The 22,211-nt window shown below is 37.6% G+C and overlaps 1 protein-coding gene across 1 annotated transcript in view; it reads left to right on the top strand.

Moving 5' to 3' along the window:
* Positions 1-18,550, top strand: part of cdh22 (cadherin 22) — a 168,697-nt gene extending 150,147 nt beyond the window's left edge. The window contains exons 11-14 of the mRNA XM_005739998.1: positions 8,753-8,870; positions 12,372-12,521; positions 12,795-12,896; positions 17,828-18,550. Of these exons, the coding sequence (XP_005740055.1) occupies positions 8,753-8,870; positions 12,372-12,521; positions 12,795-12,896; positions 17,828-18,360 (903 nt within the window). The 3' untranslated portion in view covers positions 18,361-18,550. The remainder of the gene's footprint in view (positions 1-8,752; positions 8,871-12,371; positions 12,522-12,794; positions 12,897-17,827) is intronic.
* The last annotated feature ends 3,661 nt before the right edge of the window (positions 18,551-22,211 follow it).

The following is a 22,211-nucleotide window of genomic DNA, read 5'->3' as shown; positions in this document are numbered from 1 at the left end:
TGTGTGTGTGTGTGTGTGTGTGTGTGTGTGTGTGTGTGTGTGTGTGTGTGGTGGGGTTCGGTGCGGTGTGCTTGAAGGGAATAAAAAAATGGGTGAAAGTGGCAAAGCAGCTTTTGCTTGGAGACAGTTCACACCAGGGCCATGACACAAAAATTGTTAAATAGCTTCTCACCTTTTATTTACAGAGCCTTCCTTTGCATCCTTCTTGTGCAGGTTGATGTTCAGAGATTAAAGGAGAGAAAAAAAAACTTTCCATAAGCCTGAATTAAAGAGAAATACAGGGAAAACAACCACATACAAAATACAGGTTGGATTTACGGTTCTATCATGTAGAACACATGTGCACAACCTTGCCAAAAAGAAATGCATCCTTAATCCATTTCCAGAGGATCAGTTCCAGGTACATCTATAGTTGTGTAGAGTCTTTTTTAGTGGAGTGTACATTTTTAAAAACGACCTGGATAGAAAATGAAACAACAAAGGGAAAATGTTGCCTGACGAGGAAAAGTTGGCACACTGCTATCAGTAATGTACAATAAGATGTAAGAAAGAAATAAGCACGTAATGTTACTTCAAAACACATTGTACTTAGTTTGACATAAATTCAGTGGCGCTGTTAAGGTGTCCTTCACTGTTTTATTGTTTATTCAAATATGAATGCATCTAAAAGACAAAATAAGGAATTAAAGTCCACAATCACAATGAGTGTAGACAGAGAAAACATAATACAATAAAATGCAAACAATGCAGGACACTGATGAGCCCTCAGTGACTATTTGTTAAACATTGCGAAATTCAATGAATTTCCTATAGTAAAAGATCCTGATGTCATTTAGAGATTTAAAAACTGCCTTTCTCTTTAAATTATAGTGTTGATTAATGACACCCTCCAATTATGATTTTGTTCCCACATCTTTGCATTTAGGATTTAACTGAAAGTGAGTTCATGTCTCAGAATGACTCTTAAGAGAAATTTAACGAAGGAAGTGCTGGCAATTTTCTGCCTACATCCCCAAACTCTCTCAGACTGCTGCTGTTCACCAGAGACACACATACTGTATGTAGACACAAAAATTAGATTTTTTTTGAGGTAATATATTCCCTAACTCTGAGAAAAACAACACTTAATATTGTTCACAGCAAGCAAGTTTAAAAAAGGGGTACTGTTTGCCCTCTAAAATATGTGACAAAAGATTGTCTTTACATAGTTACAGCGCAAGCACAATGTCTACAGAATTCAAATGAAAACATTAAAAAAAATTGTAAATCTGTTTTTAACTGTCACAGGCTTTCAAAATCTGAGTTAAACAGACTTGCATAACAGAACCATGCAAATCTATAAAATATAAAGGTTAAATTATCATAGCAAATAAACAAAGCCAATTTAGTAGTGTACAGATCACTATTCAACACCCAAATTATGAATGAGTCTTAATGGTCTTATGATGTGATCCATTTTAACTACAATTGCCATTCGGGCCATGAATCACACAAAATAATACACACGTAACTTAATTTTATTAAGATTTTACAGGATTTAATTTACATTTAACATTTGATATTCCTGGTCCGTGTCCTGATTTGGCAATTTTCCCCAGTGTTCAGCACCTCTCTAAATGGCACATGACTGTGTTCATGCGCCATCCCTCACCCACTTCGTGGTATTTATCTGATTAAATGCAAAGAGACAGATATCATATAGTGCAATGTGTGCAGAAAAAAGGCTGGTTGGAAAGCCAAATACTAAGTGTGGCCTGGGGTAACAGAGCCCTGTCAGCTCTGCCATGCTGTCTTACAGTTGGCTGAGTGGGTCAATGCGACAGATCACCTCGGTTTGGCCAAAATATTGCCAACCTCTAACCCTCGAGGACTGAGTTTGAAATAGCTAAATGCTAAGCCTGCACTCACATAGCACACATATGAGCACATTGTTCACTCACCTTATGGATATGCATAAAGGACTAAGACAAAAACATGCAAGCACACATCAGATATAAAGGAGGAATTGGTAAAACAAGGCGTAAACCAGCAGAGATGAGGAAAAAAACCACAGGAAAATACAGACAGACTCATAGTTTTGCCAGTGCTTCACGAGTAGGAGACTGAATGAATCATCTATTCTACTTACCAAATGCCTCTTCCTTTTGTCTTTCAAATGTGAATGTTGAATCAGATGAACCAGCAGACTTGACAGACTGAATATTCACAGTTTCCTTTTTTTCCCCAAATTAACCTTGTCAGTGTTTACAGCATCAAGGTCTTTGTGCATTCAGTACAACTTTCTTTTCTTCAGGCAGAAAGTCTGGATGTCAAATGATATTTGTCACTGCATCTAAAATGTTAAATTAGCTTTTTTTGTAACTAAATGAATAAAATGAATATACTTAATTTCTGTAATTTTTCTGGAGAGCTTAGCTTTTATTTGCAGGAACACATGAGGACACTTGTCAGCATAATGTCATAATGATTGAGTTAAACCATTTAAATCAGACACTCAAAAAAGGCAGACAGTCAGTACTATAGTTTTTCTTTTGAGGGCAATTCAGATTTTTACCTCAAAACCTGGTAAGTGAATATATTTTAACAACACTATGTTAGGGCACACCTTGCTAGTAACAGATCGGGCTTTGTGCCTTCAGAACTGCCTTAATTTTCAGCAAGATGCTGGAAACATTCCTTAGACTTTGACATGATAGCATTACACAGTTGCAGTAGATTTGTCAGCGAATATCCATGATGCACATTTCCCATCTAAGGTGCTCTACTGGATTGAGATCTGGTGACTGTGGAGTCCATTTGAGTACTGTGAACAAGGAATGGGAATGGATAAGAATTTAGTAATTCTGATTCTATTATTGATATCACTTACTGATTCGATTCCTCATTGATTCACTTTGACAATGACCACCATTGCTAAGCTGCATACGAAAGACATTACATTGATACAATGTTGTTGCATGTTTGTTGTGATCAGTGTTCGGATCTCTACTCAGAAAAAGTAATTATTACACATATTACACTGAATGCGTTTCTCTAACAGTAATGCAGTATGTTAATTAGACCAAGAAAAATTAATTCCTCCACTTTACCATCGCGGTGTTGTGCAATAAAAATAAAAGTTATGTCCATATCCACACTATATACTGCAATGCCATTTCCCTCCTCTGGCACACAACCTGAAATCGGATGGATAAACAAGCAGACTAGCAAATTCAAAAAATTGGATGCTGGGTACCGGTTTTCTACAAGAACCAGTTCACGATTTTTCTATGGTGCCAGTTAATATTACTTTTTATTTTTCGCATGTATCTTTTGACAGTCTAGTCTGGCCATGCAATGTGACTCAAGTTTTGCACAATGCATTGAGTCAGTTTAATTCTACGCTGGGCAACAGGAGAATGCTTTTCACCACTCAGAATAATGGATGCATTTGAAAACGCACCGCTGATGCTTGCAGTGAATTCCAGGCTTCAGAGATGAACCCAGCACTACACATTTTAAGTAGTTCAATGTTTATTTATTTATTTTTTTCATTATCCTCCCCACTGCCATCATGAAATGGCTGATTTCTACTGTGAATGAGAAAGCCTCCTCTGCCTCACAACCTTCACCTTTCAGACACCTATAGTGTAGATGGGGTGTACTTTTGGGAAGTCTCCCCCTGTAGTTTTCCAGAGATGCAAGAGATTTAAGGGGGTCAGGAAAGGGGACTGCTAGATAGAAATCTAATTAGGTGATTGTGCTTGAGGGAGCTTCACTAGCTGCTCGATAAACTCCCACACACTCCTCTCTCATTTCTCTCCCTCACTTTACACTCTCTCCCTTGGCACTTAGTTTCCACTCACCCTGCGATGCTGCAAGAGAGTCCCCCCCACTGAGGGCACAGTCACAGAAAGCAGATCATGGCTCATTTACTACATCGTCACTGTTGTTCATATTCTTCAAATAGAGGAGTAGATTCATCCCCCGGTTGATTATAAAGTTATTGCTTATAGTGTCTTCTCTTTGCTCATTATTCTTTTACCTTCAGAGAGAAATAAAGTTGACAGTGCTTCAGAGAACGATGAGAAGAAACTATCATCCCGTTTTGGCATACAACACTGAACTGTATTTTTCATAGATCACTGTGTATATGTGGTAGTTTATGCCCTATGTCACTGTGTCTATGTTATTGTGTGAGAAGACACACACACGTAAAGATGTTTATTGCCAGTCAAAATACTCTGTGAAATACAAATGTCTTTAGAAAAGGGGATGTTTGTCCCTTTTTGAATTTTGCTTGGCCTTTGCTCTTCTTTAAATTCTCATATTAAACGAATCGAAGTGTGATTATAGAAGAAATCAAAGATATAAAACAGTAGTGCAAACATTTGAGCCATGGTTTACAGTATTTTCATGAAATAATTTGCAATTCATGATTAAAGCAGTCATATAACTCTGATGGAGACAACATGCCGACTGTGGCATGGATGTTTGTACCAACACTGGCAATGTGTGACATATTCAAAGTGTGTAGGAAACTTTAGTCACGGTGCTCCAATCAAGAAAGCAAATGAGATGGCATTGCTCATTTTTCCACATCATTGTGGAAAAGAAGATATCAAAAATATCTTGGGGTTACATTAAACATCATTTACATTTAGAGTATGTATAAGGTTGGATCCTGGCATTATAGCTTAAGGGTTTTTTGTCTGTTTCTTTTTTTCTTAACTCTAGATCCACGAATGACCCTATTTTTAGAACGCTTCTCTGAAGCACTTATTGTTGCTAGGTTACAAAACCGTCTTCTTCGATGTTAGATTGTAAATTACTAGTTTGTCAGTGACAGCTAGAATCAGTTTCTTCTTCTGGCACTCTGGACAGTATTGGTATTGTAGGTCCCACCTCTTCTTGGTTTTGATTGGTTAGGGAGAAAGAAGTGACACTGATGAGTGCTGTCATGCTGAACTATATCCAAAATTGTCCTATTTTCAAACTGACAATACAAAACACTGTGTACTTTAGTGTTTTTTCACCAAAGACAGCTACAGAAGATTTGTATCCTCTGATACTGTGCAAAAAAACTTTTCAATTTTCAATTCAATTTTGTTTATAAAGCGCTAAGTCGGCTCAAGGCGCTTTATATTGTAACAAAAAGACAATACAATAACACTGAGGAAAAAAGCATGCCCTGTGGGCATAGAACCTCATTCTGCATGTCTAAGCTACCACACACATGTAATGCCGCTCTTAATGCTTCTTGACATTAACTTGCAAAGCTGCATGTGACTCAGTATGATCTCACATTAAACAGACTTGCCAGTGCCCTAGAAAGTCTGTGTTATGTCTGATTGTGTCTGAGTTAAAAACAGTAAAGGTAAATTGTTCTGGGAGTTTTATCTGGGCACTGCAGACCGTAACCAAGCACTCACATTGCTCAACCAAACTGTATTTCGAGGAGTGTGCCCGTATCTGATATGGAGAGGCTCACGGTGTGTGGCGGACATGAGAAAGGCGAACTGCAGACGATATCCTGATATGATTCTCTTGACACTGGCTCATGTGTAAAAAATGTTGAATATAAAATGTGGGATTTGAGTCGTCTCATAATATGCTTTCATTTTTTTTAATCACATTTTATGAGTACAGCCACTATTTCATAGTCCATGTGTTTCTATAATTTGTGAGTGGAGATTTTGCACCACACTGAGGAAGAAGCAGTGATTTAGTCTGAAATCATGCTGTAGCATTTTGTAATTACAAAGTAAGGCATATTTTCCAAAACAGCCTCCCTGAGCTGTTAGTATGACTAAGCCTGTTCTGTGTTTGTGATGCAACGTCAATCCTGAGACGCTGTTTATTGTGAAGGCACAATTGTGGCCCGGAAGTGTGCTCAGCAGTAGCTTAGTCACAGTAATGCATAGCCATCACTCAGGCTCAAAGAGTTCTGTGCAGTGCCATAAATGAGGCTCTCTCACAGACGGGCAAATTGAGCTTAAAATCACACAATGAAGCAGATGACTTTATATGTGAACCACATGGATTACATCTGCAATAATATTGTTTGAATAATCAATTTACAGATGATGAATGAAGGACGCATTTTTGTAAAAGGATGAAAGGGAGACACTTTGTAAAAGATGAATGTAAAGGACGAGCAATTAGAGAAAAAGGTAATCACCGTGACAAACAGTGAGAACAGGCCAAAGAGGCATACGGGTGAAGAGAAAAGACAGAAGGGTTTAGTTCAATAAAAAAAAAACTCTTTAACATTTTTCTGCACCTGTATCCTGCATCTAAAAGAAGAGACTAACAGCTGAGTAATGGCTTGATTCATTTCTCTTGATCTTATCTGATCCTGCGTGCTTTTCTGAAACCAGACAAAGGAATTACAACTGTCGAACACCTGCTTTAATCATTCTGAAAAATGCCTCACTTAAGAGTTCTGGAGGTTGTTTGTCGTGTGTGTCTCTACTGATTTTGAACTGTGTGTGTGTGTGTGTGTGTGTGTGTGTGTGTGTGTGTGTGTGTGTGTGTGTGTGTGTGTGTACATGTACCCGTCACCTAGTACAAGATAAAACTTGTCTGCCTCAGCACCAAAAACAATATTACAAAAAATAACCCCACTATAAAGGCTAAAATAAATTTGCTGGTCTTTTTACAAGGTTCTACAAAAATTATAACAGTGGTGGACTTCAGGAGATATTGCCTGTTCCACATTCCTTTCTCATTCATTTACATTTTATATGTATATTTTTAATCATTTGTTTTATGCAATGATTCCCTGCCTAGACACTTTATCTCTGTCATATAATGCGGTGTTTTGCAACTAAGTGCAGAGTGTCGAGCATAAGTCCTAAATCTTTAAAGAATGTAGATTAGGTCAGAGGGAAGCTGTGTTTGCAATCAGAATGATGCTGCTGATGATGACTGAAAAAAATGAGTATTTGGACAGTGACAGTTTTTTGTTTGTTTGTTTGTTTTTGTAATTTTATCAGAACCACTGAAGTTGATTGCAAATCAAACAATTAAAATGTGATGAGGCTTAAAATAATCATCCACATACTCACATATGTTAAATGTTCATTTTTTTCCTTCTTCTTCCTGTTAAAAGGGAGTTTTTTGTTCCCCCTGTCACCAAGTGCTTTCTCACAGGGTCTCATCTGGTTGTTGTGGATTTCTCTGTATTATTGTGCGATCTTTAACTTCAACCAACCTTTGTTGTGATGTAGTGATAGGGCTGGACTGGTAATCAGGCATACTTTGCATCTTCCAATGGATCAGTGTAATTTATTTTTCTCTTTGTTGACATAATTAAACAGTCTACAGGTCGGCTTGAAGGGCTGGCACTACAAGCACTGACACCTGCCCATTGGTTAATTTTCATTACTGACACTGGCTTGCCCCATAAAATCTCTTGACTTGACCGGCCCCTCCACTACCTTTCCTGTACGCTCATGCACCTTGTTGGATAAAGATTAGTGGCCATTGAGAACTGCTGGAGGGACAGCAGTCCCAACAAGAGACCGAGGAAGGTGCAATTAATTTTAATATTCATTTAATATTAAAGTGCAGAAATCACATGGATGGGCATAATAGAGAAGGGAGAGATTCAAGAGATTAAAAAAAAACTTTTTAAGATAAGTGTGGTTCAAACTGTGACTCATCTGACTAAGTGTGGGTTGTATGAAATCAGTTATTATGAAAATATTTACATCATTTAGTTAATGGCAGCTGGAAGACATGGCTAAGATAACATGCATTAATATAAAAAGAAGGGTGAATAAATAACTTAAGTTATATCACACATGCATCACAAATATTTTTCATCTAGTGCCATCGTAACATCCATGTCATGTAGATCATTTTGACATTTATTTTGAACAAACAAGTTTGAAGAGGTACTGTTTTGTCTGCAGCTTTTTTGGTTTATTTTATTTACCTAAACCCAGTGATTGTTTTGCAATAAACAAAGATGAAGATAATCAAAATAGTAATGACATGGTCTTAGAGGTTGTGTACTGGCAGAGGAAACACAGAAACAGAGCCGATGGATGTGATGTGAAAATATCATTTATCAGCTCGTGGTTTCATGCTGGCTGTGGAGTAATAGGATGAGAGGAAGATGAATTGTCACTGAGGGCCCCATGTTAAGGTGAAAGGATCTCCAGGGGCTGTTTGATGTCTGTTCAGCTCACAGTGAATCCTATCTCACCTTATTGTATCCACACAGAGTTCTCAAAATTGGATCACAGTTGATTTTTATCTTTGAATGTGGATCACTATTATTGCATTAGATACGAGAACTACACCCCCACCTAGTCTGTCTTTCTTTTTGTTCTCCTACACATTTCCATTTTGACTTTACTCCTTCTTAGCACAAATATGGCAACATCAGAGAGTGTCTCTGACTCTGGCTCTTTTTTTCTGTTCTTAGTTCTTTTCTCTTTTTAGTGAGATATTTTATGGCAGTTTTGCATTTCTACCATAAGACTTTTTTTTATTATTTTGCTGTGTCAACTTTCTAGAAAGGATTTCTTTTCAGTCTCTTTGCAACTGTAGTCCCTTTAAACTACTCTGTTATATCGGACGCTTTCTTAGTCTGTTGCATCCAAGTACACTCGTTCCACATCAGTTTCTCGTTTATAAAAGAAATATTTGAAATGCAAAGTGTTTTTATATATACATTTATTTGAAATGGGTAGAAAAGTCTTAACGTCTGTGCCTTCTTTCTTGTTACTTTATTTCACTTTTTCTTCTTTGCTTTCCTAAGTTAATTCACACCATCAGTGTGGTGGATAGGGACGAGCCACAGTCTGGACATCGTTTCTACTTCAATCTTGCCCCTGAAGCCTCCAGCAATCGGTACTTCTCCCTGTTGGATTTGAAAGGTAAGAGGGTAAAGATCCTAAATTAAAGTTATGTGTGAATAAGCATTCAGTATTTGTGCAGCTATGCCGATAAGATTATCAGCATTATTGAATTTTTAGGTAATGACAGTAAAAGTAGGAGTCCTGTCTATGACCAGGTGTTATATTTGTTATGAGTGAGTTTAAGGATTTGGATGTGCACAGGTGTGACATATCTATAATGAACTGATACTTATCACTATAATGAAGTGATAATATTAATAATATTTTATTATTAATAATTGACCCTTATAAGGTCCAAGTGATGAGGAAAAGTAACAAAAAAGTATCCAGGTTGAAAAAAAGGAGACACGGAGGCACAATTGCTCACTTAAAAGTTTGTATTAATTTTTTTTACTAAATAAATTGAAAGAGACGGACAAGCCACTATCGCCTTTTAAAGACAAGAAACAACTAAACCCGAGTTTTGTCACTGAATTATAAAGTAAATCAAAAAGGCTGAATCACCAAAACAGACACTCCTCTTCACAGAGCAGGACTAAGCAACCACCACACACAGCTCTCTAGCTACAAACCAAAAAGGCTCTCTGGCACTCGAGTTCTGGCTTTAAGTAGTCTGGCGCCTAAGGGGGACAGGCAGCAGGACACTCGCATACATACCCCCTGCAAGGACCGTACCACTATATAGAAATTTGGTGAAATCCATTTTTAAAAATACACCTTAAGACAATGTTTACTTAAAAGACTGTTGCTCAAAAAACTTTGTGAAAATATAAATTTAAATCCATAATTACAGTTTCTGCGTTATTTTAATCCAGTGCCAGATGGTTGATGTTTTTAACATAAAATAACCGATAAAGTTAACTGCCAGAAGATAAGTTGTTTGAGATGTTTTTTACGGTGTAGGGAAAATTGTGTATTTTTTGTGTGATTAGACCTTTGTCTCATAAAAGGGAGATATTTCTATTATTATTTTTTGGATAAACACCAGCTGTTACGCTCCTGCTAGTTGGGAAAAATATCATTAGAAAATATTGCATGCCAGTATGTGGATGATTCTCTGCATTTTAAAAAAGTATTTTTATGGTTTTATGGTATATCTCATAAACTGCAGAGTTGTACTGTGACTATATTTTTTTCAAAGCCTTTTATATAAATGTTTAAGCTTTGGAATATCTTTCACATTTGAACACTTTAACAGTGGATTTCTTTCTCTATTCCTCAAATGATGACTTTTTTTTTTTCAAATATTGTGTTGAACATAAAATTTATACCTACCTGCAAAATGTAAGGAAACATTAAAATCAGTGTTCCCCAGTGATGACTTTGCTTTGTCAGGAAGATGAGCTTCTCCATGCCTGTCTGTGTTTTTGCAAATGCACTTGCAGATCCGTCGTTTAGATATGTGTACCTAAGTGAATGTGACAACTGGCTAAATCAAGATTGATCTGACACCAGGAAAATGTCAGGGGAGCAGCCGGAGCCACAGAAATGTCACTGTAAAGGAGGCAGCAAGGTCTGCTGCAGTTCCGCTCGCTTACATGTGAATCCAACAAATATAACATAATAATAAAGATACAGACACTGGGGACAGCAGAAGTATACCACAAGTGTTTTTCTGCCTTTTCACAAAAAAATGCACACTTACACACACATTGGAGAATCATAAAGGTTATCAGTGTCTGCTTACAATATCTGCCTTCTATGTAGGTGATTATGGAAACTGGTAAATAATCACAATACATATATTCTTAGATGTAATGTCACCCTATTTCCCTGGAAAAAATACACAACTTTCATATATAAATATATATATGTAGCCTACAAGCCCACAAACAACACCTCAGAACATGTATATGTTTTGATGTGAGGCAAACAAAATACCACTCAGACTTTTGATTCTTCTACCCCTCTTTTTTACACTGCCTTTTTTTCATGGACACATTTGTCAGCTTGTCGCTTTCAATCTGTCACTTCTCTTCCTTATCATGGCCTCACATTGCGTTCTGTCTCCAAGTCTTGACACACAATGATGAAAAGGCATTTTTTTCATGTTGGTAAACTCTTTGAAGTTGTTGCTGGTCGTCTGTAAAGCAAAGCCTTATCTCAACAAATATAATTTGCTGCTACATGACAAACTGCCTTCATGTTATGGGTGAAATGCCCCGTGGCATGCTAAAAAGATACATAAGACAAATTTAAAAGGAAAATAAAAATACACATTTTGTTATAAAAAAGAATTGAAAACTGAATCCTAATCTAATTATCCTTCCGGATACAGAAATTAAACGATACGTTGTGTGGGGGTGTTTTAAAGTTTTCAGAGGCATACAGTCTCAGACTGTTGTGTTCATTTAGACTGACAAATTAAGTGATCAATTACATTGTTACTGTTGGATACAGACTGTAGCAGATGCAGGGAGAATCTTTTCCGTGCAGCAGTGGAATGGAATGCTGTGTTAAAGTCAAAAGGACAAATTGAGGTGTAGGCTTCCCGTACTTAAACGGTAATATGAAAATTGTTCTACATGTGTCAGAGGAGCTCCGAGACAACACGAATAACAGTGATATACGTTTGAAGAGATGAATTACTTGCTATCCTCTATGCAAGTATACCCACGAAGCCACTCTGACTCTATTTGTCAAAGCCTCATCCTGTATTCTGACTTACATTTATCTTTGTCTCTGGCAGAGAGCTTGTACATACACAAGTAAAGTTTAATTTCACACAGTGGCTTTCACAGTGATTTCCTCTCCTCTTGTGGTTTGCTTTTGAAAAAGAAGATACATGTTAAATGTTAATGGCATAAAAGCAGTTTATTTTACCATAAAAGTTTAACCTCAGGTTAAACTTGACATTCTTTATCTGGAAACCTTGGACTGTGCACCGACTAAAATTATTTATTCTACTTGAGTTACTTCTACTTCTATTTGGAATTATTGTCAACTTTCAAGTCTTGAAAACTATAATTATTTATTTAAGTTTGAGTGAACAACACTTCTACAAGTAGTTCTTTTACTGCTTTTCTCAGTGCAGATGTAAGTACACCCATATGGAAAAGAAATAGTAAAAACTTGTATGTGATTACTCATGAAAGTGGCCACTTTCATGAGTAAATCATATAAGGCTTACATGATTTACTCATGAAAGTGGCCACTTTCTCATTACTTTCATACATTGTTTTAGTAAGTATCCAAAACATACAAGTTTCATTATATAATTTTTCAAGGGATCTTATATCTGTTTTCACTCTTATATGCTTTTCATACAATTTCACACAAGACAGATACAAACTTTATAAGATTTATATATATCTTTTCCATATGGGCAAAGTAGACAAAAAACCGTGATAAATCAACAGTGATAATAAACTTACTGATTTGAGTTCCATGAAATTTACTGAAGGCTAGTAAAAGCTAGACACTATCAAGGAGACATAGATGGTATTATTTATCATAAAGACACTAATATGTGTTTCTCTGCTTTACCTTCTCTCTGATCCCAACCCATATCTGACCCAGACAACACAGCTGGCATCCGGACTCAGCGGTCAGGCTTTAACCGCCATGAGCAGAACGTGTACTTCCTGCCTATTCTAGTGGTTGACAGTGGGCCTCCCTCCCTCAGCTCCACAGGCACCCTGACCATTCGTGTTTGCGGCTGTGACACAGGTGAGTGCTGCTGTATGAGCTGCACCATTACTAACATTATCATCACTGTCACCTTCTGCAGAAGCGGGAGTGCTAAAAGGTCATCTACATGCCAAACAACAAAATAACACAAGGGCATAAATTTGCATCAAAATGGTCCTCTACAGAGATTTCACACTCTTAAAATCATAATATATACATGATAAAAGACATTTTCTTTACAAGATGAGGCTTTGACAAACTGCTTGTGTTGAATTTGCAAAGTAAATGCTCCTTTTATGTTTTATAATGCAGATGGAGCCATCCAGTCCTGCAATGCCACAGCCTATGTAATGAGTGCAGCTCTCAGTCCTGGGGCACTTATAGCATTACTGGTGTGCATGCTTATACTAATAGGTAAGCAAGTGAATGTTCTTATAAATGCATGGAAGATGAATGTATTGCTGTATGTTGAATTGCTGTATGTTGAATTGTTGTATGGATTCATTCGTTTGCTTTTTTGCTGTAATGCTTAGTTTGGGATGGTTACTTTGAGATTCAGTGGAATCACAGTGGGATCAACTAGTTGACAGCTGGGCCTAAAGACATCAATTCAAGCTCAGTGCCTTTTTGTCATTAATTCCTACAGTCATGTTACCTTTTATTGGACTGGTCAGTTTTATATTTAATCCATATATAATTGAACTGAAAATGCATATTTGTTAAAAACTTAAATGAGAGACATTAAAACAGATCAAAAACACATTTTGTTGCTGCTTTCACTAGAAGAAAGAGGCACAGATGACATCTAGTTTTGTAAACAATATCAAGCTACTTTGATCCCTGGAACACAGACTGTGATGGAATGAATGGGAGTGAAGTGAAAGTCGTCTTGAGAAAGCAAACATTTAAAAGAGCAGCCTCAGCACTTGGAATAGAGGCTTTAAATGGGCTTTCCAGAAATTATTGGATTTTTATAGAGAGACACATACACATGTGCACCTCCTAGCACACATAAATGCATATGCTAACCCCCTAAGAGATGTTTGATATTGCCATTTTTTAAATTTTCATGAGTTTCCTTCCCACTTTCCCCTTCTGTACATGTTGGAGCTCCACTCCACAGTGACAGCATGAGACCACAGCGCTGTCACAGTGTTTTGTTTCCCTCGCTCGTTCCTCGACACACTTTACATTGCACAGGAATTGAGTGATGGATGATGTGACACTATGCAGACTCAACTGTGAATAACATCGCTAACTATTTCTTTTAAGAGCTTTTCTAATGAGAGTTGTTAAAACTCTGTCTCCATTAACTGAGACATCTACTGCAGTGAACTTCAAAAGCAGAGCATCATTTATTCATCATGGCTTTAAAAGCCTCAACAAAATGTTGTGTACAAATCTAAGGCAACCTCTGCTGGCTATAAAAATGTTTCTCTGGTATTGTGGTTATGGTACTCTGAGCAACATTGCATCCCCCTGAAAAACCTGGGTATGGCCTTTAAACTACTAAAAACCTCGATTCTGTGCATGAAAATAGACTGTACAAAATATTTTATTTAATGGGTGGCTTAGTGAACAAAAACAAGCAGTATGCAGTTTTTTTCTTTATTCCGATGGTGTAAGTAATCCGTGCCATTCTCTTGCCTGTAAATGTGCCTCATATAAAAAGCTGAAGGACATGCTAGGTTAAAGCGCCTACATTCTGCTAGTCATCATGTGGACAGTCAAATCTCAGGACTGCAGGGGTTAGGATCAGGGGGATAAACACTGTTTTCACAACTATCATGTAGTGTGAATAACAACACTAGAGTGGGACATGTGACAGGAATCGTATCACTTCAGCTGCACACTTTCCTCTTTTCCTTTTTCATACTATACCACATAACATGCTATACACCTATACAAATTGCAAACCTAGATTAACAACTCCACTCCTAGTAACTGCAATGTAATTCATTCTCTCTATTCAACGTTATTGTGTGCACATCATCTTCTCTCTCCCACATATGCAGATATACACTCTGACTGCCTAACCAACAAGCTAGCACTCTCTCCAGAGACTGGGCAACCTCTATTATATCAATTGTTGGGTGATGAGAAAAATGAAAACAAATTTCTGCCTAATTACCTTACGAACAAACAATCCCTCCATCAGTTCATTTATAGGCCTGATGTGATGAATCCATTTCACTGCGTTGCAGCATCTGCATGCATCTATTCCAATTACCTCCCATCTGCTTGTGATGAACTCCCGCATGGGGGCAACCAGCGCAGCCCAAGGGTAAATTAACCGTCTTGTCAGGAACGCTTATCGCAACATCTGTACACATAGGGACCAGCTTTGTATGTATAAGAGACAGCTATGCGCAGGTACATATGCTTCCTGCAAGAGTAAACTCTGTACATGGTGTTGAATTGAAATTTAGACGTGCTAATCTCCTAGTTAAATATGTTTTCAGTGGCTTTCAATTCAAGCATCTGTATACCTAAAAGGTAAACTCCATTAGGAGGGTTTTTGAAAAGTGAGGCTATCAGATCATCTTCGCTTCAGAATGCCACATAATAGCACATACTCTTTAACACAGTTTGCTGAAGGGAGGCTGTTCTGCACCTAGGAGTTCATAGTTTCCTACCTCCTATTATTCTTCACATTAGTGTGAATTTAGAGTAATTGTCTTAGTGCTTGGTTAGTATGCATGGCTGTGTGTGCCACAGTTTACCACAAACCGTGACTCTTTCTTCAGCCGCCTGGCAATTAATTTACCCAATTCATACAGGAGAAGAATAAACACAATGGCTACAGACACCGTATCCCAGTGGAGCCCAGCAAACAATGTAAGAAGAGAACAACTGTACATATCAGTCAGAGATGATGAATAAAATCCAATTCAAGATCAGCAAAGCTTTTTAGTCTGTGTCACAGCTCTGTAGGCAATGAACCCCCTGGGTGTTTCACTTTACAAATGAATTTTAGGGCATTTATAGCAATTGAAAAACAATTACCAGGAACAGCAACAACTCGTTGTATAGATCCCATCACTATTATATTCTAATGTTGTGTAGGGTGTACAAAGAAATGAGATGGGAAGAAAGGTGAAATATTTATTAATATAATCATATGACCTTCAGCGTCACATTTTCCGTGCCCTTATGCATATTAATATACATGCTTTAACATGTATGGATTTCCTGTACACAGCACCTATTTCTAACATCCATCTATTTTGACTCGGAAACAACGTCACTATAGCTCATTTTCACAATGTATGAATGGGTATTTTGGGTTCAGGGCATCAAACAATATGTGCCATCCAGGACAGCACAGGCACCATTATAATTGATAGTCTTTTTATCTCTGTGGGCTTGTAGGCATCTGTTTTAGGCTATCTGTTCCAGAAGATGCATGATGTGTACTGCTTAATGATCTATCTGAATGTCCCTTCATTGGCATCCCTTTGGAGCTGTTGCTTATTGTGCCTGCTAAAAGGAAAAAAATACTGTAGGTACAACAAAGCATTTTAGAGAACATGCCAGGCAACTTCTTTTCCCTTATTGAGATTATATTGTATAACGGGAGAGTAGAATAATTAGCTTTCCATTTTAGAGACAGAAACAATTCTGAGCCTGCAAGAGTGTTGTAGTACTTGCCAATTTGTCAGCAATTTGCAATTGGCAGTGTTTTGTGAATCAGGACAGTGCTGCCATTTATAATCTGGTTTTTGTGAAATATGGCCCTCAGAAGCGAAAGACCATCGTTTTTCATGAACAAAAATAAACAACAACAACAACGAATGTGCATTACGATAACAAAATACCAAGGAAGTGAGTCAGAAGCTGTTTTGATGCTGTTGTACAGTTCAGTTTTTGATCTACAGTAGATTTTTTTCTCCTTTTATTTTAATAAATGAATGTTAGTACAATCATATTGACAGGCACATCAGAATAAAGTACTTTTATCCTTGTCTTTCAGAGTATTTACTATGCACTGTAGAAAAATCCCTTTGCACATTCTTCTTTGCTAATAACCTGATCAAAGAGCAGCTAGATTGCTGTTTATCCCACTACTCAAAATTGAGTTGTTCATTATCTTTGTCACACTCCCCAGTGTGCATCATTCATTAATAACTGGCTCTAATAAGTTTTTACCATCACTGTAAATGACATTTAATGTTGTTGCAAATCTGAGACAAATCTGGTGGAAGTTTCAGAGGGACAAGTGCAGCCCTGAGGAGGGATGACGAAGTTAGAGGGTGGGTGTCTGAGCTAAGTGAGACTTGTCTAATCACAAATGAAGGCAGTAATTAAAACAACTAAGCTGAAATTGAAGCCAGATTGATTTATCTGTGCATACAGCCTTTGTTTTCCTCTCATCTCATTAGTCCATAACAGGATCTATCACAATTCTTTTTAATCAAGACTTTTAAGCATTTATCTCTCTTTCTGAGTGGTCTCCTCAATTTCTTAGCTGAAGAAACAAAAACTCTTACTTTCACTTGACTTGGATGAGTATTGATATACAGATTGGTCTCCATTAAGCCTTTTGAATCATATTTCTGAGCGAGGCAATCAAGATGTTGAAAAATCAATGCTCATGCATTTGAAATGTAAAACTTGATAATATATTATCTTCCCCTGCGGTGCCTTTGCCCCGAGAGGTGAAATCAAAGTTACTATGGGTGTATTTAGAAACTTTCCTATGGAAAGCACTTGCAAATCCATCATGTGCAGTGTATGCTCGACATACACATTTAGCTCAGTAAGGAGAAAGAGAACACGTAACGAGCGGAATTTATTGCAGAAACCTGAGCATGCAAAATAGAAGCATTTTACTCAGATGAAAAGCAACATCATAGAATGAAACCCCAGATGAAGGCGAGGTAGACTAGACTGCAAGGACCCTAGCCACCGGCGGTGAGTTAGCAGATGGCTGAAAAAGACTGTTTAAGATGAAGTGGACAATCCAGATGGGTTGAAGATGCGAAAGAGACAGTTTGACAGTCAGATTAACAGACTGATAGGACTTTTTTTTTTTTTTTTTAAAAAGGGCCTGAACCTGTAGGCATTTTATGTGTTTTTTCATCACAAAATGTCAAAGGGATTCACTTTTTGCATGCAATATGTTTAAGCCTCTGTGTGATGAGAAACCTGTAAATGAGAACCTTTTTATCTGTGTTTTACCAAAGCACGAGAATTCATGTGTGGGAACGTTTGTGGATATATGTGTTTTTGTGTTTGTCTTAAAATCTATTCACTGAATTTGAATTGAATATGTTATTTTAATGTAGAATTACAAATATCGTCTCTTTTCACTTTCTTGTTCTCTCTCTCTCTCTGTCCATCAGTTCTTGTTTTGCTGATTCTAACCCTGAAACGCCACAGGAAGGGCCAGAGGATGACAGAGGACGAGGAGGACATGAGGGATAACGTCATCAAGTACAACGATGAGGGTGGAGGGGAGCAGGACACTCAGGCATATGACATGAGTGCTCTGAGGAACCTCTATGACTTTCCAGAGGCCAAGAGCTGTGACTCTGGCCCAGACATCCGCTCACTGCCACAGTGGATACAAGCTAAACGAGTGGGTGGCAGTGGCGCAGAGGCAGCTGCTGCGGCAGCAACAGACTTTTCCCTTTTCAAAGGCTACATTCGAAAGAAGGTGGAGCAGGCTGATGCTGACCTGTCAGTGCCACCATATGACTCCTTCCAGACATACGCCTTTGAGGGCACCAGTTCACCGGCGCTTTCGCTAAGTTCCATTCATACACTGTCCACCACCTCAGAACAGGATTTCTCCTATCTCAGCGAATGGGGACCACGCTTCAGGCAACTGGCAGGCTACTACGCACCAGGAAACCCTGAGGAGGAAAGGTCCTAGCACAGCTTCTTCTCAGCAGAGACACTTTTAAACACCCTCTTCTTCCTCCTACTTATCTCTCTCCCCTTCTCACCCTCTGGCAGGCTACTGAGATCAGAGCCAGTCTATGTACTCATTAAAGTCAGAGTACCACCTCTTTATCTCTTTAGCAAAATTCCCAGTCTCAGACTTTGAACTCCTTTGAGAAAACTTTGAGAGGTTTTTTTTTTTTTTTTTTGCTTTCTTTTTTTTACGCTTGTTTATATTTTCTTGTGTGTGAGAGTTTTAAGATTTAAATTAAAAAGCTCTGGTGATCATATGAAATAAGGAAGAGAATGAGCGATATCTAAAACTGCTATTTAACCGTGTGCAAAGGGAGAGCTTGTTTCTCTCAGGAAAGAAGAACATTTATTTTAAGTTAAAAGACGGACTGTCAGCATTACATGGGTGGGGTTAAACCATGCCAAGGTAAAGTGTCATGTATTTATTTGATGCCGAAATATTTATGTATTTATTTGTTTTTATGTATTTATTTATTTATTTATACCATGCTCACTATGGTAACTACAAGAGTGAACTCTGCTAAAGTGTTAATGAAAAAGTGAGGGGAAAAGGACATCATGAGTCAAACGACACAACATTGAAGAAAGAAGAACTGCATTAGCAGGGGAGTCCACACAATACCAGTGAAGAGATGACATCTGGGTCATATAAAATTGCATTCTGGAAAATATTTCTATTTATTTTCTATGACCACTTTTGTAAAATAATAACCAACTTCAAACAGATATACGAAAAGCAAAGGAAACTAGAACAGAGGCAACACACTGAATAATAGAACTGCCGAAGAAAACAGCTGCCAGTTTAGTCTGAATGGCAAAGACTGATGCACTTTTGCTGTATTTTAGTGATTTATAAAAAAAAAAAAAGGAGGGGAGTTTATGGTGACAAACTGAGAAAAAAATGTGTGTTAATCATTTCTTATCCTTTCCACAGCCATTTTTAAGGCAATAAGGCACAAACCGCAGCAGTGATTTAAGACGAAACAAAATGACTGTTTTCCTGGAATTGGCTGATGCTCAGCCTTGTCCTACAGGGAGCCAATCTTTATTCCAGATTTGTGTGTGAATGTGTACAATATGTTCAGTTTATTTCATATCCTGAGATGTTTAATTTTCCTTTTGACATTTTATTTCCTTTGGGATAAGGGAAGAACGGTTATGTCTAATTAAAGAAAGAGTTTTATGGGATTAAGGAAGTGGTCACATCCACCTGGTATCCACAGCCTTTTCAGTGTTGACCTTAACTTGCAAATGTATGGAAAATGAAAAAAAAAAAGCGAAATAAATATTTGATTTTTTGGTAAAAACTACATCTCCCTTGGTGCAATAAACTAAATTACTCAGTGAATTGCTTTGTAAATGAGATCACGGAGATAAAGTAAATAGAGCATCTCTGTTACTAATTATTGTTTGCCACTTGTTTGCTGAAGATGTCTGCTGAATTATGAATAATTGTGGAGCTAGGTTTTGTTTACACCAGGGGTAGATTCAGAGAATAGTTGTAGATGGAAACAAACAGACCATATGACAGGCCACAGCCAAACAAAGACTCTCCTCTCAGCGTGTATCCCTCCTGGCTGCCTTCTGCCAAACTACAGTAATTGTCGTAGTCACCAGAGGATGCTGAGGTTTATGAAGTTGCTTTTATCTTTCTGACCTGCTGCTAAAATGGCCCTTCAGACAGTGGCTTGGATTCACATTCAAGTCCTTTCATAACTGGGTTTCAAAGAAATGTCAGTTTTTTTTCAGTAGCGCTACTGTATCCACTCATAGTTTGCTAAGAAGTGACATTGAACTATGTTTCAAACATAACTCATCCATCACTGCTCGACAAAAAAAAGGTATAGCTAGACTTTTATTCTACAAAACTAAAGTAACAGCAGCATGACAAAATATATGCTGCCACACTATTTTACAAGTATAGCAGTGATGCCACAATTAGCAGCACAACTTGACTTCACGTTGTTGCAGTTGCAGAATAGTTGCAACTCTTTTTTTTCTGTAGTTATTTCAGTCAGCATCAAAAAAATTCTGTAATTAGCATATGGATGGATAGTCTTTAAAAATTGTGCACCAGTAATTAAGTTATGTTAAAGAAGAAACTCAAATTGATTTCACAATTTAAATCACATTTTACATCCCTGGCTTCATCAATATGCATTGTACTCTATTATACTGTATTGATCCATACTGCATCAGTGTTTGTATTTATTTGTGCATCTGTGCCAAGGAGTGGTTGGCCATTCATTATTAATCATAGCTTTTAGCCTAACAGCATTTGCTCACTGACAAGCAAATGTCGTACGCTGGATGGATTTATACAAATGTAGGTCAGCATGAGCTCCCTACTCACAATCATAAAGGAAGGGTTGCATGTAAATGTCCTTTAAACAAACTATGTAGACCACAATGTTGTCTAGGTGGCCAAAATCTGCAGTCAAAGAGGTCATGTGACTAATGATGTAAAAGCTGAGGTTGAAGAGTAAGCCCATATTTAGGGGAAATGAGATCCTCCAATTGCAACTGTACATCCATGCAAATGCAAATGAGCCTTTCATTCATCTTCCGTCACCGTCTAGGAAAGTGTCAATATGCAGTGATGACCTGAACATGTGAACATATGAATGCATTGCCATAAATCAGAATATCCCCCCAACTCCAAGGGCAGCATGAGGCCAGTCATTAGTTATGTAGATAGATGGCTGGTGATTGACAGTTCTCCAGGGGGATAGCTGTGTGCAAATTAAATATCCTCTTCTCTTTGTACTTGGCTGGGTAATGACAATTGATTAAACATTGGGGAAATATGAATGTGTGCTGCTGAAAATATCAATCACACATAGCCTAATAGCTGAATAGCATTAGGTTTTTTTTTGAGTGTTTTTTTTCTCAGGCATTAAAAACAAAGCTTTCACCTTCAGCAGTGTAAAAACAAATTCATTTAGCTAAAATGCAGTGCAAGTACACTGCATAAGCAAACCAGACTACAAATGCAGCACTCTGACAAGGTGAATTAATAAAATGAGATGAGTACAATAGATAGATGGCCACTCACTCTTTACAAAAACTGGACTCGGATAGAAAATTGCATGTCTTTTTCTTCACAAAATGACACCTTTTCCATGGGCAGAGAAGCATTTCATTCAAAAATTAGATAATGACCATGACTTTTCTCTCACGGTTGTGTGACAGCGCTTTACCTGGGTCTGCAAAGAAATCATTCAGTACAAATCTGAATCAAAAACAAGGCTCCCATTTATTTGTATAGCATATTCAAAGCTCAGAATTAAAATTAATTTAAAAGCTTTGTCAGATAAAACACACAAGACATCATGAGTATAAAAAATGATACTAAAAAAAATCTAATTACATCCATTTTCTATTCTACTTCAGGTTCTGAAAGAGAAAAATCATTGACAGCAAACATTTGGGGTGAGGCAGGCTGCAATCTGGACAGGTTTGCCACAGGTCTAAATCATATAGAAAAGGGGCCATGAATAAATCTGCTTCAGCTTACCTGCGTGCCGTTGGACTGTGGGAAGAAACCCAAGCAGGACAGTGGATAACACACAGACTCCACAGTGAAAAGCACAGTATTCTCAAATAATTCATTTTCAGTTTGAGGCAACACTGCCACCATCACATAAAAATGTGTACTTTTTAAAAAAATATTAAGATAATATTGATTCTGGCATTGCCTGAGGTCCTTGGGCAGAGTCCACTATCTTATACAAAGGTCCCAATGGGAAAAATCCCAGTTACCCCTTCTTTTGATTTTAAGTCTTAGATAAGTAAACACAGCCCTGCTAG

Source organism: Pundamilia nyererei, unplaced genomic scaffold (genome assembly GCF_000239375.1).
Source record: "Pundamilia nyererei isolate P.nyererei 1_Seehausen unplaced genomic scaffold, PunNye1.0 scaffold00096, whole genome shotgun sequence".
NCBI classification, from domain to species: Eukaryota; Metazoa; Chordata; class Actinopteri; order Cichliformes; family Cichlidae; genus Pundamilia; species Pundamilia nyererei.
The sequence above is the reverse complement of the archived record's forward strand: the minus strand, read 5'-3'. Positions and strand labels throughout refer to the sequence as shown.